Raw genomic sequence first — 14,046 nt, 5'->3', positions numbered from 1 at the left:
CAGCCATCTGTATGACTCCTCTTTGGGAGATTACAAAGTCTGCCAGATGGCAGTGAATTCGTGGGGGGGGGGGTTTCCTCCAACGTCGGTTTAGATGTAGCGGAGTGCATGAAGAGATGGAAGAACTCTCGAGACAAGTACGTTCGTCTCCATAAAAAACTCGCCACAAGGAGCGGGGATCCAGGAGGAAAAAAAATCCCAGCATTTTATTTATTCCTATCTTGGCTGGCACCTCATGTCAAACATCGGCTTACGGAGTCAAACTTTGACGATAAGGTAAATACTGCACGTCCTTTTATGTACCTCTATTGTGTTTCGGTTAGCTAACTTAACTAGCAATGCTACCACATGGGGTATTGATTTTTTGCAAAAATAATATACCTGTGAGTCAAAAAGCATGTGTAACAGGTTGTAATTATATGTAATGGGTTGTATATATATAATATAATAGATTGTAATTTTATTTGGCTTACAGAAAATACAAATGCAACAATTTAGCATTTGCAATGTATGAATATGCAGTTATTATAGCTCTATCTATCTATGAATTAACAATGAATGCATCATCTTTTTATATATAACTTATACTATTTGCTATTTCTTTCATAATCACAGGATGGGACTGATACCAGCTCAAACTCCACTGGTTTATCGGATGTGAGACCTCCAGCCAACAGCGATGATGACCAATTACCAAGTGGTAGCCCCCATCACCAGCCATCTCTTCCGTCCCCGCAACTATCTCTTCCGTCCCCGCAGCCATCTCTTCCATCCCCGCAGTCATCTCTTCCGTCCCCATCTCTTCCGTCCCCGCAGTCATCTCTTCCGTCCCCCAGTCCAAGAATGGCACAAAAAAGGAAGAGAAAAGAAAAAGATGACTGGGTCCAAGTGCAGGTTGCTCGGTTGGAGGCTCAGTTGGAGGAACGGCGGGTGGAGCTGCAACAGAGACTGTGTCAAGGCAATGATGAGAGCGACCGGTTTGGACAAACTGTTGCAGATATGCTGCGGAGGGTGCCGGAGGACCACAGAGCGCAGGCAATGTTCGACGTGTCAAAGATACTTTTTGAGTGGCAGCAAAAAAAATAAACAATTGTGTCTACTTTGACAACGTTCAACCTTTTAATTCTGCGCATATAGAAATGCACTGTATCTGCAGTTTGCACTTTTGCTTTTTTTGTTTTTTTTTTGTATATAATTTGCACTTTTGCATCCATTAATATTTATCTTGTTTTACTCTTTGTGGAGGGTATAAAGTTTGCACATTTTTGTATATAGTATGTACTTTAGCTTTTTTATTTATTGTCTGTTCACACCAATTCATGCAGGTTATACGGTAGTTTGCATCATTTGTGAAGTTTCTCTTTTGCATCTATTTTTGATAATAATTGTAGATCATTGCACATTAATACATTGCACTGTCATGCCCATATTTGTATATAGTTTGCACTTTTTATAAAAAAAAAAAATACTGCTGTTTCCAAAAATGTGTGAAGGTTATTGCAAATAAACATTAACATATAGTTGCACATGTGTCTGTGTTTGCTCCTTTGCATCTATTTTTAATATACAATTCAAGACCATTGTACCTGTTTTTTTACTATCTTTTACATTAAACAATTTGTGTATATAGTTTGAACCAATTATGTTGGTTCCTGCTGTATGCATATTTTATGGTTCAGGTTACAGTAAATTAAGATCTTACAGTTAATTTATTTGTATAGTTTGCTCTTTTGCATCTATTTAATGTAAACAATTATAGACCATTGCACCTTTACATGATGCATTATCTTATACATAGTTCGACCATTTGTATGTATAGTACAAACTTAAAAAAAAATCTATCCCTGCTGTTTGCAGATTGTATTGTGCAGGTTAATGTAAATAAAGGAACAATGACATGACTTTAAAACTGGACTTTATTTAAATGGTTTCATGTCATTTATTGGTGCATTATATTTTACACCAATACAATTTACACACCAAGTTGACCACAACACACAATGTTGTTTTGCCATGGCACAATTCCGTGGGGTGACTGAAAGAAGGCAGTCAGGTCATTCCGGACACCAACTGCAGCTCTGGTGGAGCGGGCTCTTGAAAAGTGACGTGGATCGAGTGGTTCTAAAAGATTTGTGTCCCCTGACACCACTCTGCGCCACTCCCCCAGCTGAGGTGACCCTGGAAGTTGTGTAAAGCCGAACATGCTTTCACAATGTCTACTGCTTTGTCTGGCAGACATTCTAGAGGTCGTCCAAGGATTCGCCACCTTGCAACCAAACTGCCAAATGCATTCTCAATCACCCATCTGGCTCTGGAGTGACGGTAGTTGTAGGTCTGCTTATCCATGGGCAGGTTCGTCCCTATGTAGCAAAGCAAAACAGTATTAATTGATAGGTAATCACTGAGTGCCAATGTAGCTGTGATCAGTTATTTTTTTTATATATATACATATTTTATACACATACATACACACACACACAATATATATATATATATATTATGTTTGTGATATATATATATATATATATATATATATATATATATTATGTTTGTGTGTGTGTGTGTGTGTGTGTGTGTTGAGTATATATGTGTGTGTGTGTGTGTGTGTGTTGAGTATATATGTGTATATTCAGGTTGACTGACAAGTTCTCAATGCAAAAAGTATCCCACTCAACCTGAATTCACCCCATATACACGAATAATGATTATATTAAATAAATACATTATGTCTGTGACATACCTGGAAAGGGGCGCATGAGGTTGTTGTGTAGAGGGAATGCAGCATCACCAATGATAATGTGGGATTTTGACTCCTGTTCCAGGAAGATTGGCTGGTGGGGGCAGGTTCAGGTTGTGTTCAAGAAGCCTAGAACCAAATCGGCTCTCCTTGAATACACCACCGTCACATTCCCTTCCGTATCCCCCCATATCCACCATGGTGAAGCGATATCTGGCGTCGCAGGTAGCCATCAGAACTATGGAGTGTGCGCCCTTGTAATTGTAGTAGTCGCTCCCTGCGTGCGGTGGTGCTTTTATGTTCACATGCTTTCCGTCTACACTGCCAACACAGTTCGGAAAGTTCCACAGTCGCCAAAAATCAACAGCAATATTTTCCCATTGGACGACTGATGGCCAGGGAAGAAACTCTGGCTGCAGTGCCTTCCACAAAGCTTAACATACCTCGGCGACTATGGAAGACACAGTGCTTGAAGACAGTTTGTAGCTAGCTGCTACAGCCTGTTGGCTTCCACCTGAAGCTAAAATTTGAAGCGTAATTGCCAGACATTGCCTAATGTCTACAGGCATGCTGTGCGTAGACTGATGTATGATAAATGGCTGCACACGGCGAACTAAATCGTCAAATCTACCGGCCGACATTCGGAAATATCTGAAGTGCATTTCCTCGTCCATGTCTCTCAGTGGTAGGACAAGCACAGAAAATTCACCCTCTTTCTGTCTCAACTGGTTCACGGGTCGCACGTACCATCTCCTCCGACGCCTTCCTTTTAGTTTTTTCTGCTGCTTTTAGTTTTAGTAATTTAACTAAAATTAACAGTTTTTGGACCTCGATAAGCTCCAGCTCCAACATGATCTGCTCTCTTTCAGTCGCCATTGTTCATAGAAGCCCGCGAGGATCGAGGAATGTAAACACAGTGGAACCCGCTCGCGTCAACTAGCGTTTCGGCGGTGTAACTGCAGAGCAAAACAGACATACGCAGAAGTATAAATGCTCACGACGGTGTTGCCTACGTGCATAGCCTACGACGTACACTACGGCGTACACTCGACGCAGAAGTATAAATTGGCCTTAACACATTGATCTATGCAATGACCATGTTGGATGAAAACATTGACACATTAATAATACAGATAATTATTCATGTGTCAGTGGTTTCATCCAACATGATCATCAAGCAGAAGAATGAAATCAAAAGTGGGACGAGGACACGGTCCTGTGAATCACTACCAGACTTGCTGGACAAACAGTCATAAAGACCGTCAAACAATTTACATACACAAATTTTTAACATAAGATTTGTTTGGTAAAATAGATAAAAAAAAAATAAACTGAGAAAAACAATCCTAGAGATCAAGTCACAAACAAAATCATAATCTACAATCTACACTACTCTTCAAAAGTTTAGGGACAGTATTTTTTTTTAAAGAACTTGATGCTTTTATTCATCAAGGATGCATTAAATTGATCAAATGTGCCAGTAAAGGCATTTATCAGGGCTGTCAACGCTCATGCATTCAGCGCAAGACTCACGCAATTGACACTTTTCTCGTGCCACACATCCATTTTCTCTCAGTGGAAAGCAGCCTAAGTAAAAAATGTAATAGGACATTGGCGAAACATTTGGAAAAGCTCCAGTGCATATTTGCTCTCTCAATAACAAGAAAATTAAAAATTTACATTTACATGTATTTTTAATGCAAAACAATGTAGCCAATCACAGACAGATCTGTTGACTCTTGAACACCTCTGATTGGCCATTCTGTTCAAATAAACACCAGATTTTGTTCTGTACGCTCGTGAATCCTCTCACTGTGACACAATGTAAATAAGGTTCATTGATTATAAAGGAACTTTGTGAGATCACGATTTACTGAAGTGACACCTTTTTAGTGATTATAAAGGAAGTGGTCTTTGAGCACTTTCTAGGCTTGATATAATCCATTCAGAATTTGAAAAAAATATGTTTTTCATGCTTGAGGCCATATACCCATTCTATTTCAAATAAATGCTGGTCTTTTGAACTTTCTATTCATCCGTGAATCCTGAAAAATAGAATCAATCACATTTTCCACAAAAATATGAAGCAGCACAACTGTTTTAAACATTGATAACAAACAGAAATGTTTCTTGAGCAGGAGATCATTATATTAGAATGATTTCTAAAGGATCATGTGACACTCAAGACTGAAGTAATGATGCTGAAAATACAGCTTTAAATCACAGAGATAAAATTTTACATGTATTCACGTGTGGTTTAAAAAACAGCTTAATTATAGACAAGCATGAAACAGCAACTTATGTAGATTATTTAGGTTAGTTTGGCCAGAAATTTTAACATTTATAATATGCTGTAATTCCACATTAGAGGACGAGATGAGTGTTAATATTTCTGAACAAAGTAAAACAATACTGAAAACTAAGCGTTAGTATCAGTGTGAATGTAATAAACTAGCAGATACATGAATGTTGTACGTTACCCAGTAAGATCAACAGACACTTGTAGAGCTTCTTCATGGCTGATTAAAGGAGTCTATCCTTCTTTAGGATGAAGAGTGTGTTATATTCGTTTTATGGAAAATGTGCATCACATGACCAACCTGGTCTCTCCTCCCTTCAGTCAAACTCGACTGTCTCTCATGTTTCAAACAAACTCACTGTATTTGTATACCTTGTCCTAATGTCTATTGGAACAATGTAAATTTTGTGCATAGTTGTTGTGTACATCTTTATTGTCATGTAAACTGTGCAAGAACCTGAAACTCCTGAATCTCAGTTTACACAGACCTACCAAATCAGGTGCAAAAACACAGACAAACAAATAAGCGTCAAATAAGCAGCTGTAAACTCTTCCATCAACAATGCTTTTAAGGCACCTTTTAACATCACTCTCCTGTGGTTTTTAAAGGCTTTGTAAAGTTTTATTTGTGTTCTCTAACCTTAGTGTAGTTTAAAAGTCTTAGCATGCATGAATGAATGAATCAATGCTGATGTAGCAGGGGTATGTTGTTACACCAGATTATACATTTACTTTTATTTATTTGTTTTTTAAATAATTGTTTGTTAGGGGGATATTTTATTTTGAAAGAAGGTTGTGTGCTCTTATTGTGCGCTCTGATGTCATACGTAGGTGAGAGGTTCAAATCGCAGCGCAATCGGAGTTCGTCCTCTTTCCTGCAATGCCATTAGAGAGGAGAGGCAAAAGAGAAATGTGTTGCAGATAACAGTGCTTGTCTGTTTGTGTTTTACCACACAGGCACTGCAATTAAATCACCTTTTGCATGACCAGATTTGTATGGAAAATCTTTTATTACTAACATCAAAATAACACAACGCAGAGGAACAACCGCTACACTATGTGACACATTAGTGAAAGAAAACATCCTAACTGGTTAATTTACACCAGAGGAGCCAGAGGCATTAGGTGGAATCCATCCATACTGCGTTTACATCCATTTGTATGCAAACTTTGCATTGTCAACTCCAACAGTGGCATAAAGGCTTCATTCACTATAGGCTGAGGATGATTTTTTGGAGTTTTGAGTCAACACAAAATCAACTAAAAATAAAAACCACTCTTCACAAACATTTTTCAAGTCAAGTCAAGTCTGCTTTATTGTCAATTCTTCCACATGTACAGTACACACATACAGAGAATCGAAATTGCGTTACTCTCAGACCCCCGGTGCATACAGATAACACTAACAGTAGAGCCTAAAAATCTAGATCAAATATAAAATATAAGATAAAACTATACAATAAGGGAATGTAAAAAAAGACATAATAGAAAAAATAAAATAAAAATAAGGTTAAATAAAAGCAGCGCAAGGCACATGGCAGATAGAGTGCAAACCAGTGAACAAACAGTGCAGATAAAAAGATTTTTAGTGCATAAAAAAATAGCTTATTCAGTCTGATTAAAAGTGACAAAGTGACAAAGGGCTCAGAGCAGTTATTTTATTAAACTGACTGATGAGGAGGTAGAATGATGTCAGATCCATGGTGAATGAGGTAGTGAGCAGACCACTGCTGCACAAAGTGACTGGTGCATGACATCGTATGTTTAGAGGGAGGGGGGGTGGAAGGACCTGGGGATGTGGGACCTGGGGGGTTTCATAGTTCAGTGGTGCCCGCAGCAGAAGAGGGACGGGGGGGTAAGTTCGGGAGCGAGTTCAGCTTCCTGACAGCCTGATGGATGAAGCTGTCCTTCAGTCTGCTGGTCCTGGCCTGGAGACTCCGCAGTCTCCTCCCCTGATGGGAGCAGACTGAAGAAGCTGTGTGACGGGTGAGTGGGATCACCTGCAATGCAGAGGGCTTTTCGAGTGAGACGGGTTCCATAAATGTCCTGGAGGGAGGGGAGAGAGACACCAATGATCTTCTCAGCTGCTCTCACTATGCGTTTTAAAATGACTATTATTATTTTTCAGTAAAAAAATAAAATAAAAATAAGATCTAGATGTCAAAAAGATATTAAAGTCTGCGTGAAACGGAAGTTGCTGCATTTTTTTCATGCACATACTTTGTCAAAATAAAGGACAGGTAACGAATATCAAAGAACTACGTGGGGAAAAGATATCTGTTCACTAATTAAGAAATTGTTGCATATTTTATGAATTCTTTCCTTTATTTTAGTACAACGTGAGGCACTATATAATTTCATTCCCATTATTTAGGCCTAACTAAAACAAGAAATGGAGAATTTAAACTTGGCACGATTTAGCTAAATCATTGAAACTGAAAAGAAGGGACAGATTAATAAAATGCCCTCTGTTTAAACTCAAGTTCTCTCATTTTAATCATGCTGATGACTGATAGCCTACTGTGTAGGTCTATATACTGTTTTCTGTTTCAGGCGTTCCATATCATAACATTTTAGAAATTGCATTCTCAACGAGAACATCACGGAGATTCAGCCCAGTCTATTCTGTTATTCTATTTTGGCTCCTGCGATGGGTAGGGGGGCGTCCCATCCCTGTGCGTTGAGCCGACCAGATGAACCAGTTGTTTCCAGTGCTGACGATCTTGTGCCAGCTGCTCTGCATTCTCCACAGCAACTCCATGTTGTTGGAGGTCATCCGCAAGGACGTCAAGCCATCGGGTGCGGGGTTTACCTTGTGGTCATCTCCAGCCTGTGGCCGTCGGATCAAACTGGAGAATGGCTCTCGTCGGATGGTCAGGAGGGAGGCGGAGGACATGGCCGAACCAGCAGGTGCGATGTTGCGCAGCCAGGCAGGATGCTCTGGGCTGACACTGGAATCCCGCTGGGGCCACCTGATGTTCTCGATGGTTCTGAGAGCCAAGCCATCTAATCTTGCAGCCAGTGTCTTATTTAAGGGCCAAGTCTCCATGCCATAAAGCAGGATGGAGAGTACTGCTGAGTTCTTGCGTGAGATGGTCTGGTCCCGGCAGAGTGGTTTCCAAAGAGACTGCAGGGTTGACGCGGCCAGGGCTCTTCTGCGGGTAATCTCTGGTTTTAGGTCCCCGTTGTCTGTCACTATGGATCCCAGGTACACGAAGTTCTTGACAGGCTCTACAAGTCATTGCCAAGCCGCAGGGAAGGTGCATGCGGTCTGTCACCGACATACATGAACTTGGTTTTCGTCCAGCTCACCTGGAGGCCAAGCTTCTCAGCCTCTTCACTGTATATACCCAGAGCGTCTCTCAGATGGCTGTAGGACGTGCTGAGCAGGATGGTGTAGTCAGTGTACTACAAGTCAGTCAGGTGGTAACTGCCGAAGGACACTCCGGGGACCCGCTCACAAACCCTGGACATCAGATGGTCAATGATGCAGTTGAAAAGGTCAGGAGCAGCCACGCAGCCCTGGCGAACACCACTGGAGATGGGAAACCAGTCTGAATCTCTGCCGTTGATGCGGACACAGCTCTGAGCATTGCTATAAAGCAACTTGAACAGGGCAATGATCTTGGGTGGTGCTCCTATGGCAGTGAAGTGTGGCAGACAGTGTCGAAGGCAGCCTTCAGATCTATAAACCCAATGTAAAGATGGCGATATTTGCGGAATTCATAGGTCTTCTCTATCAGCAAATAAACGGCCGAGATTTGGTCTATTGTAAAGCGGTTAGGCATAAGGCCAGCCTGCTGGGGACGAATCTTGTTTGTTTTTATTTTGTATCATTGCATGTAAAAAAAATAATTCACTTTGTTATGCATATGCAAAATGTGAAACTGCAATCTTCTTTGTACAAATGATTATAAAATGCTACCGACTACAATTTAACTTAACCTGCTTTGTATCTTTATTATTGAAAGCATAAGTGATTTATTAAAAAAGAATATGAGAGTAATTAAAACATGTTTATGACTGTGACAAGAACACTAATGATCAACGAATAGGAGCGGCAGATCATTTCAAAATGTCTAATAGCCTTCGATTTACAGATTATAACTGCAACTGTCTCTGATGTAGACTTTGATGTAGATTTTAATGTGGATCCCATACTGTCACGTTAACCTAAAATAAATGTGCTCTATTACTATTCATATTTAAGTGTTTTTGCGGAAAAGTATTTATGCGCATGCATGACAGGGAGGCACCCGTGTGATAACTTGAATTTTTTCCTGATAATGAAATAACGAAAAACTGGGGTGCCTCACATACATGAGAAAAATTTTTACTTTTAAAGGAACCAATTCAAAACGAAAGCAAAAACTCCCTGATTATATCATTTGAATGAAGGATTGCATAAATTCTGCTTTCAGAACGGTCCGTGATGGAGAGAGGTCACATCCTTAATATTGCTTTTTCCTCTGAAACACAAAAATGAAAATTTAAATAAAATTGATATTTTATGTTTTGTTAATTGTCAACTCTTCTCCATTCTGCAGATATTGTTGCTTCTGGTTTGTCCATTGTAAATCACAAAGTCTACAAAATATATTATCTTTATTATATATATATATATATATATATATATATATATATATATATATATATATATATATATATATATATATATATTTGTCATGTCCGTAACACCTGTGTAGTTCCCAAATCCAAAATAGCCTATAAAACATGTTCATAGACGATTACTTTTCTGATGTCTGGACTCTACTTAGGATTTAGAAAAACATAAAGAGGTGGTTCAATATATCGGTAATTAATACATTCTGTGAGAATTTATATTTCAGGTTTTGACTGTGAATGTCACGTCCTTAACACTGGAATTGCCCAATAATGAAACTAAAAATGATTAGGCCTACATGATGTCTCAGGACAGTTTACATTTGTATTGACAAAACGACTGCGGCATTGCCACGTACAATTAAGACAGTGCAAAACTGCCAATAGTATGCAGTAGCATAATTTATAAATTGAGAACAAAAGTTTTTGTCTCTCTAGCAGACGCAAGTCTCTTTTGGCCAGTTCCTTTGTCTCTCTCTCAGAGGTGCTGCGTCTCTCCTGAGAAAAAAACAAAACCATATTATATTGTGTGATAAACCAAAGAGGAATTTTTCTTAAAACAGACACTTTGCCTAAACCCGCTGAGCAAGTCTGAAACACTCATCAGGCACTCTCCATATGAAAGAGCAAGAGATTCACACCTTTGTGTCAACCCCCCATGATGAAGCTAACTAACCCCAAACCCCAACCTCCTCCAGCTGAACTGAATTCTTTCACACTACTGGTTGCTCAGTGTAAAATGGACATGTTCTATCTAAAAGAAAAAGATGGTGTAACATAAACCAGTTACTGCAGAATACACACATCTGTATCAATCATTGGTAACACTTTACAATATTGTATTAGTTAACGTTAGTTAATGCATTAGTTAACATTAACTAACAATGAACAACGCATCTACTCAACATTAATTAATCTTTGTTCATGTTAACTTATTCATATACTAATGTATTAGTTAATACATTAGTTAACATGAACTAACAATGAACAACTCCACTCTTCAGGATTACTTAATGTTTTTTAATGTTAACTTACACATTTACTAATGCATCTCTTCACATTAACAGATTAACTAGTTAATGATGTGCTTAATGCATTAGTTAAAATGAACTAAAAATGAAGCATTACTTAATCTTTGCTCATGTTTAATTATCCGTATACTAATACATTAGTTCATGTATTAGTTAACATGAACTAACAATAAACTAGCTTGTCAATAGCTTTATTTAATAAGCTTTATATAATTATAATACAGTATGTACACATACATTTATTTAGCAGCTAACACACAATGGATAAACAATACTTACTCCCCATTTGGACACTGATTTGGGCTATTGATAAACTTGGAAACTATCTAAACATCAACTGATAATGCTTCTCATGTTTGTAGATTGTGTATTAACATGACTTACTACTATCAAAGGGTTAATTAAGGGAATTCATTTGTGAAACTTATTGTAAAGTTTACACTAGTCCAGCATTAACTGATGTGTTACTAATATTTGTAGACTGTTTATTAACACGATTAAGGCATACCACTAACAAAAAAAAACAAAACAGTTTTGTTCCTATAGTGTGGATTTTTTTTGTTTGTTTTTTACTGTCTGTGGTGACAGCACACCACACACTTAACAGGATTCCATTCAAATCAAAATCACAAATCACGACTGTAAATGCGGGAAGTCTCGTGCGGACAAACGTGACTTTAGAGTAAACAAATGGCGGACGACTTGCAAGAAGAAATGACGATTATAATATTTGGATATCTTTTTACCCAAAGTTTTTACCTAAAGCTTTTTAGGGGGAAAAAAGGTCTGGATGAAGTCGTGGAGACAGTGTGAACATGAACTTTATATATTACAGAGCAAGCTGGAGGAGAGTAATGCGCACATTTGTTCTCTTCTTGGGGTTCGGCGGTTAAATCGCTCGTGAGAACAGGACGGACTGGACCTACAAAAACATCGTCTGATGGAGTGGATTAACTGATTTGGAAAGCGGGATAGAAATGGTCCTCTTGGAAGACTTTTCAGTGACATTCATCGTAAATAGCAGCTTTAAAACACAAAGGTGATTACCAGCTGTTTGTCCATCCTGACCATGGCTGCTCACTTCCAGTTAACGTTAGGAAAAACACCTCCTTCTTCTCTAAGTTTGTTTCTTGTTTCTTTATTTATTTAATGCATTGATTATATAATATAACTGTATATAATGTATACCACTGTTATGTAATAATATAATATGTAATAAAGTTTCTGAAAATGTAAGAGATGCATGAATGGCTTTCACTCATTTAAGGTCCAGTAAAATCAACAATGACTGCTTTGTTAGTTCATAGTTAGTTAATGGTAATGGTAATGGTAAGTCATGTCAATAAACAGTCTACAAATCATAGTTAAAGGTTAGTTAATGTTGATCTAGTGCACACTTTACAATAAGGTTCACAAATCCTCTTAGTAAATGCTTTATTAATGGTAAGTCATGTTAATAACATGAGAAGCATTATCAGTTGATGTTTAGATAGTTTCCAAGTTAGAAATCACACCACATCTACAGACAGTTTGTAAACCAAAATATGTCTACTGTAATGTTTGAAGAACGACAGACAAAAGACGCTCTGTCTTAACTTTTAATCAGAACGCAGAACAGTATCAGAGGTGGAGCAGCCTAACACTCGCTTGTGTCTAGGGCGCAAAATGAATGGGGGCGCCGCAGGAAAAAAATTGTTTTGGTCTGAAGTGTGCCTTTTTGTGACCATCATGTGCTCCTACACCCATATACTAAGCAAAATAATTTAATAAAAATAACACAATACAATTAAGCTACTGATCAATCATGGAACTGATTATAATAATGTTGGAATCAAATAAAATTGACATCAACGAAAAATCATAAGATTTGACGTTATGTTGGACTAATTTTAACACTTTCTGCATCATGACGTAATTGTAATACATTTATTATTACGTATCAATTATGCATGGCGCATGCAGTTAAAATAGTTTTGCCATTTACATATGTGCTCTTAAAGTATCAATTCTAAAAAAAATTGTGATTAAAATTATCAGGGGCACATGGCAGGAAGTGACGCAAAGAAGAGAAGCTATATATATATAATGTAATGTATTACTGTACATAGTATAGTATTTTGAAATGGCCTTTATAGAACATCTTAACTGGCAACACTGACAACGTGGAACGTTTTTGCTTGAGTTAACTGCTTATTTAATTTTACATTATTTTCCTTAAAATAAATTTAAGCTTCTGTAATATTGTTTTCAATTTCAGCTACATTACTACTTGCTTTTAATTCACCAAAAGGTGTCTAAATGTCTTTTGAAAAAGACCATGAATAAGGACTATACAGGGTTGCCAACTTTGTGACTTTGGCTGGAGTGAGATTAAAATTTCAGTTTGCGCGTGTGCGCGGAGAAAATGTTTGGTAACCCTAATTTTAAAAATCAATGTCAGTCCTTGTTTACTTTGTATAAAGCTAGTCAAATTATGTTACTAGCTTACATGCTGAAGCTCTTCTTGATTCTTCTCCTCTCCATCTTTCTTTTGAAATATTTCAGCAAGCTCATCTAACAAAACGTAATTAGGTCAGAAATTTTCAGAATTCAGAACTTTTTGGCTCACCTGCCACAGGGACTGGTAGATGAAAAAATCCACCACCCAAGCATAGTTTTACCGGTCAAAATAATAAACAGCCTTTTTTTTGTCACATATATTCATTTCAGTACATTTAATTGAGATAATAAGGTAGGCCTATTATGTTGAATACAAACATGAAAAATTGTCCAGAGCAAAATTTGAAATGTATAATAAAAAAAAAAAAAATCTATATATTGATCAAAATCAGAGAAATGTATGAAATATTACTATCATTGGAGTGAAATTTTTATTTTTGTCAGTTTTGTTTCCTGACTCGTGTGTAAGGGAAGGCAGAACGTACTCGGTTACTTACGTAACCTCGGTTCCCTGAGAGATAAGTGTGGCGGATAGCATTTTGAGATTTACTCGCCAAACGGAAAATCTACCCGCATTTGGCGCTTGGCGGGTGTTAATTTCGGACCCTACATAAGACTATTTTTATTGAGCAATTTAGCTAGCCCACATCATAACGCACGTCAGACAACATTTGCAACTATAGTTGAAGTCTGTAACTTAGTGTCACATCCACACAAGGAGAGGAGAAGACGGGTAAGTATTTTCGTGAAGCTTTATTAGCATAGCACTATAACAGAGCAGGTAAGTGTGGTCACAGACGGTGAATCTTCAAGCACTGATCAACTGGTGAGTTCAAGTACAGAGCAAAGCCAGTACACCAAAGAGTCACTTCCCTTAATCGATGTGTCTGAATCTCCACAGAGCCACAACTACGGTC

The 14,046-nt window shown here is 38.0% G+C and overlaps 1 protein-coding gene across 1 annotated transcript; it reads left to right on the top strand.

The window, feature by feature from the left end:
- Positions 1 to 86: 86 nt before the first annotated feature.
- LOC109045355 (alpha/beta-gliadin A-IV-like) lies at positions 87 to 1,086 on the top strand. The gene is made up of 2 exons (XM_042754194.1): positions 87 to 276; positions 616 to 1,086. Exons 1-2 carry the CDS (start codon positions 109 to 111, stop codon positions 1,084 to 1,086), a joined length of 639 nt encoding a protein of 212 aa, XP_042610128.1. The 5' UTR covers positions 87 to 108.
- Positions 1,087 to 14,046: the final 12,960 nt, after the last annotated feature.

The sequence above is a fragment of the Cyprinus carpio genome, unplaced genomic scaffold (genome assembly GCF_018340385.1).
Source record: "Cyprinus carpio isolate SPL01 unplaced genomic scaffold, ASM1834038v1 S000006473, whole genome shotgun sequence".
In the NCBI taxonomy this organism is placed as follows: domain Eukaryota; kingdom Metazoa; phylum Chordata; class Actinopteri; order Cypriniformes; family Cyprinidae; genus Cyprinus; species Cyprinus carpio.
Note: the sequence above shows the minus strand (reverse complement) of the source record. Positions and strands in the feature narration are given on the sequence as shown.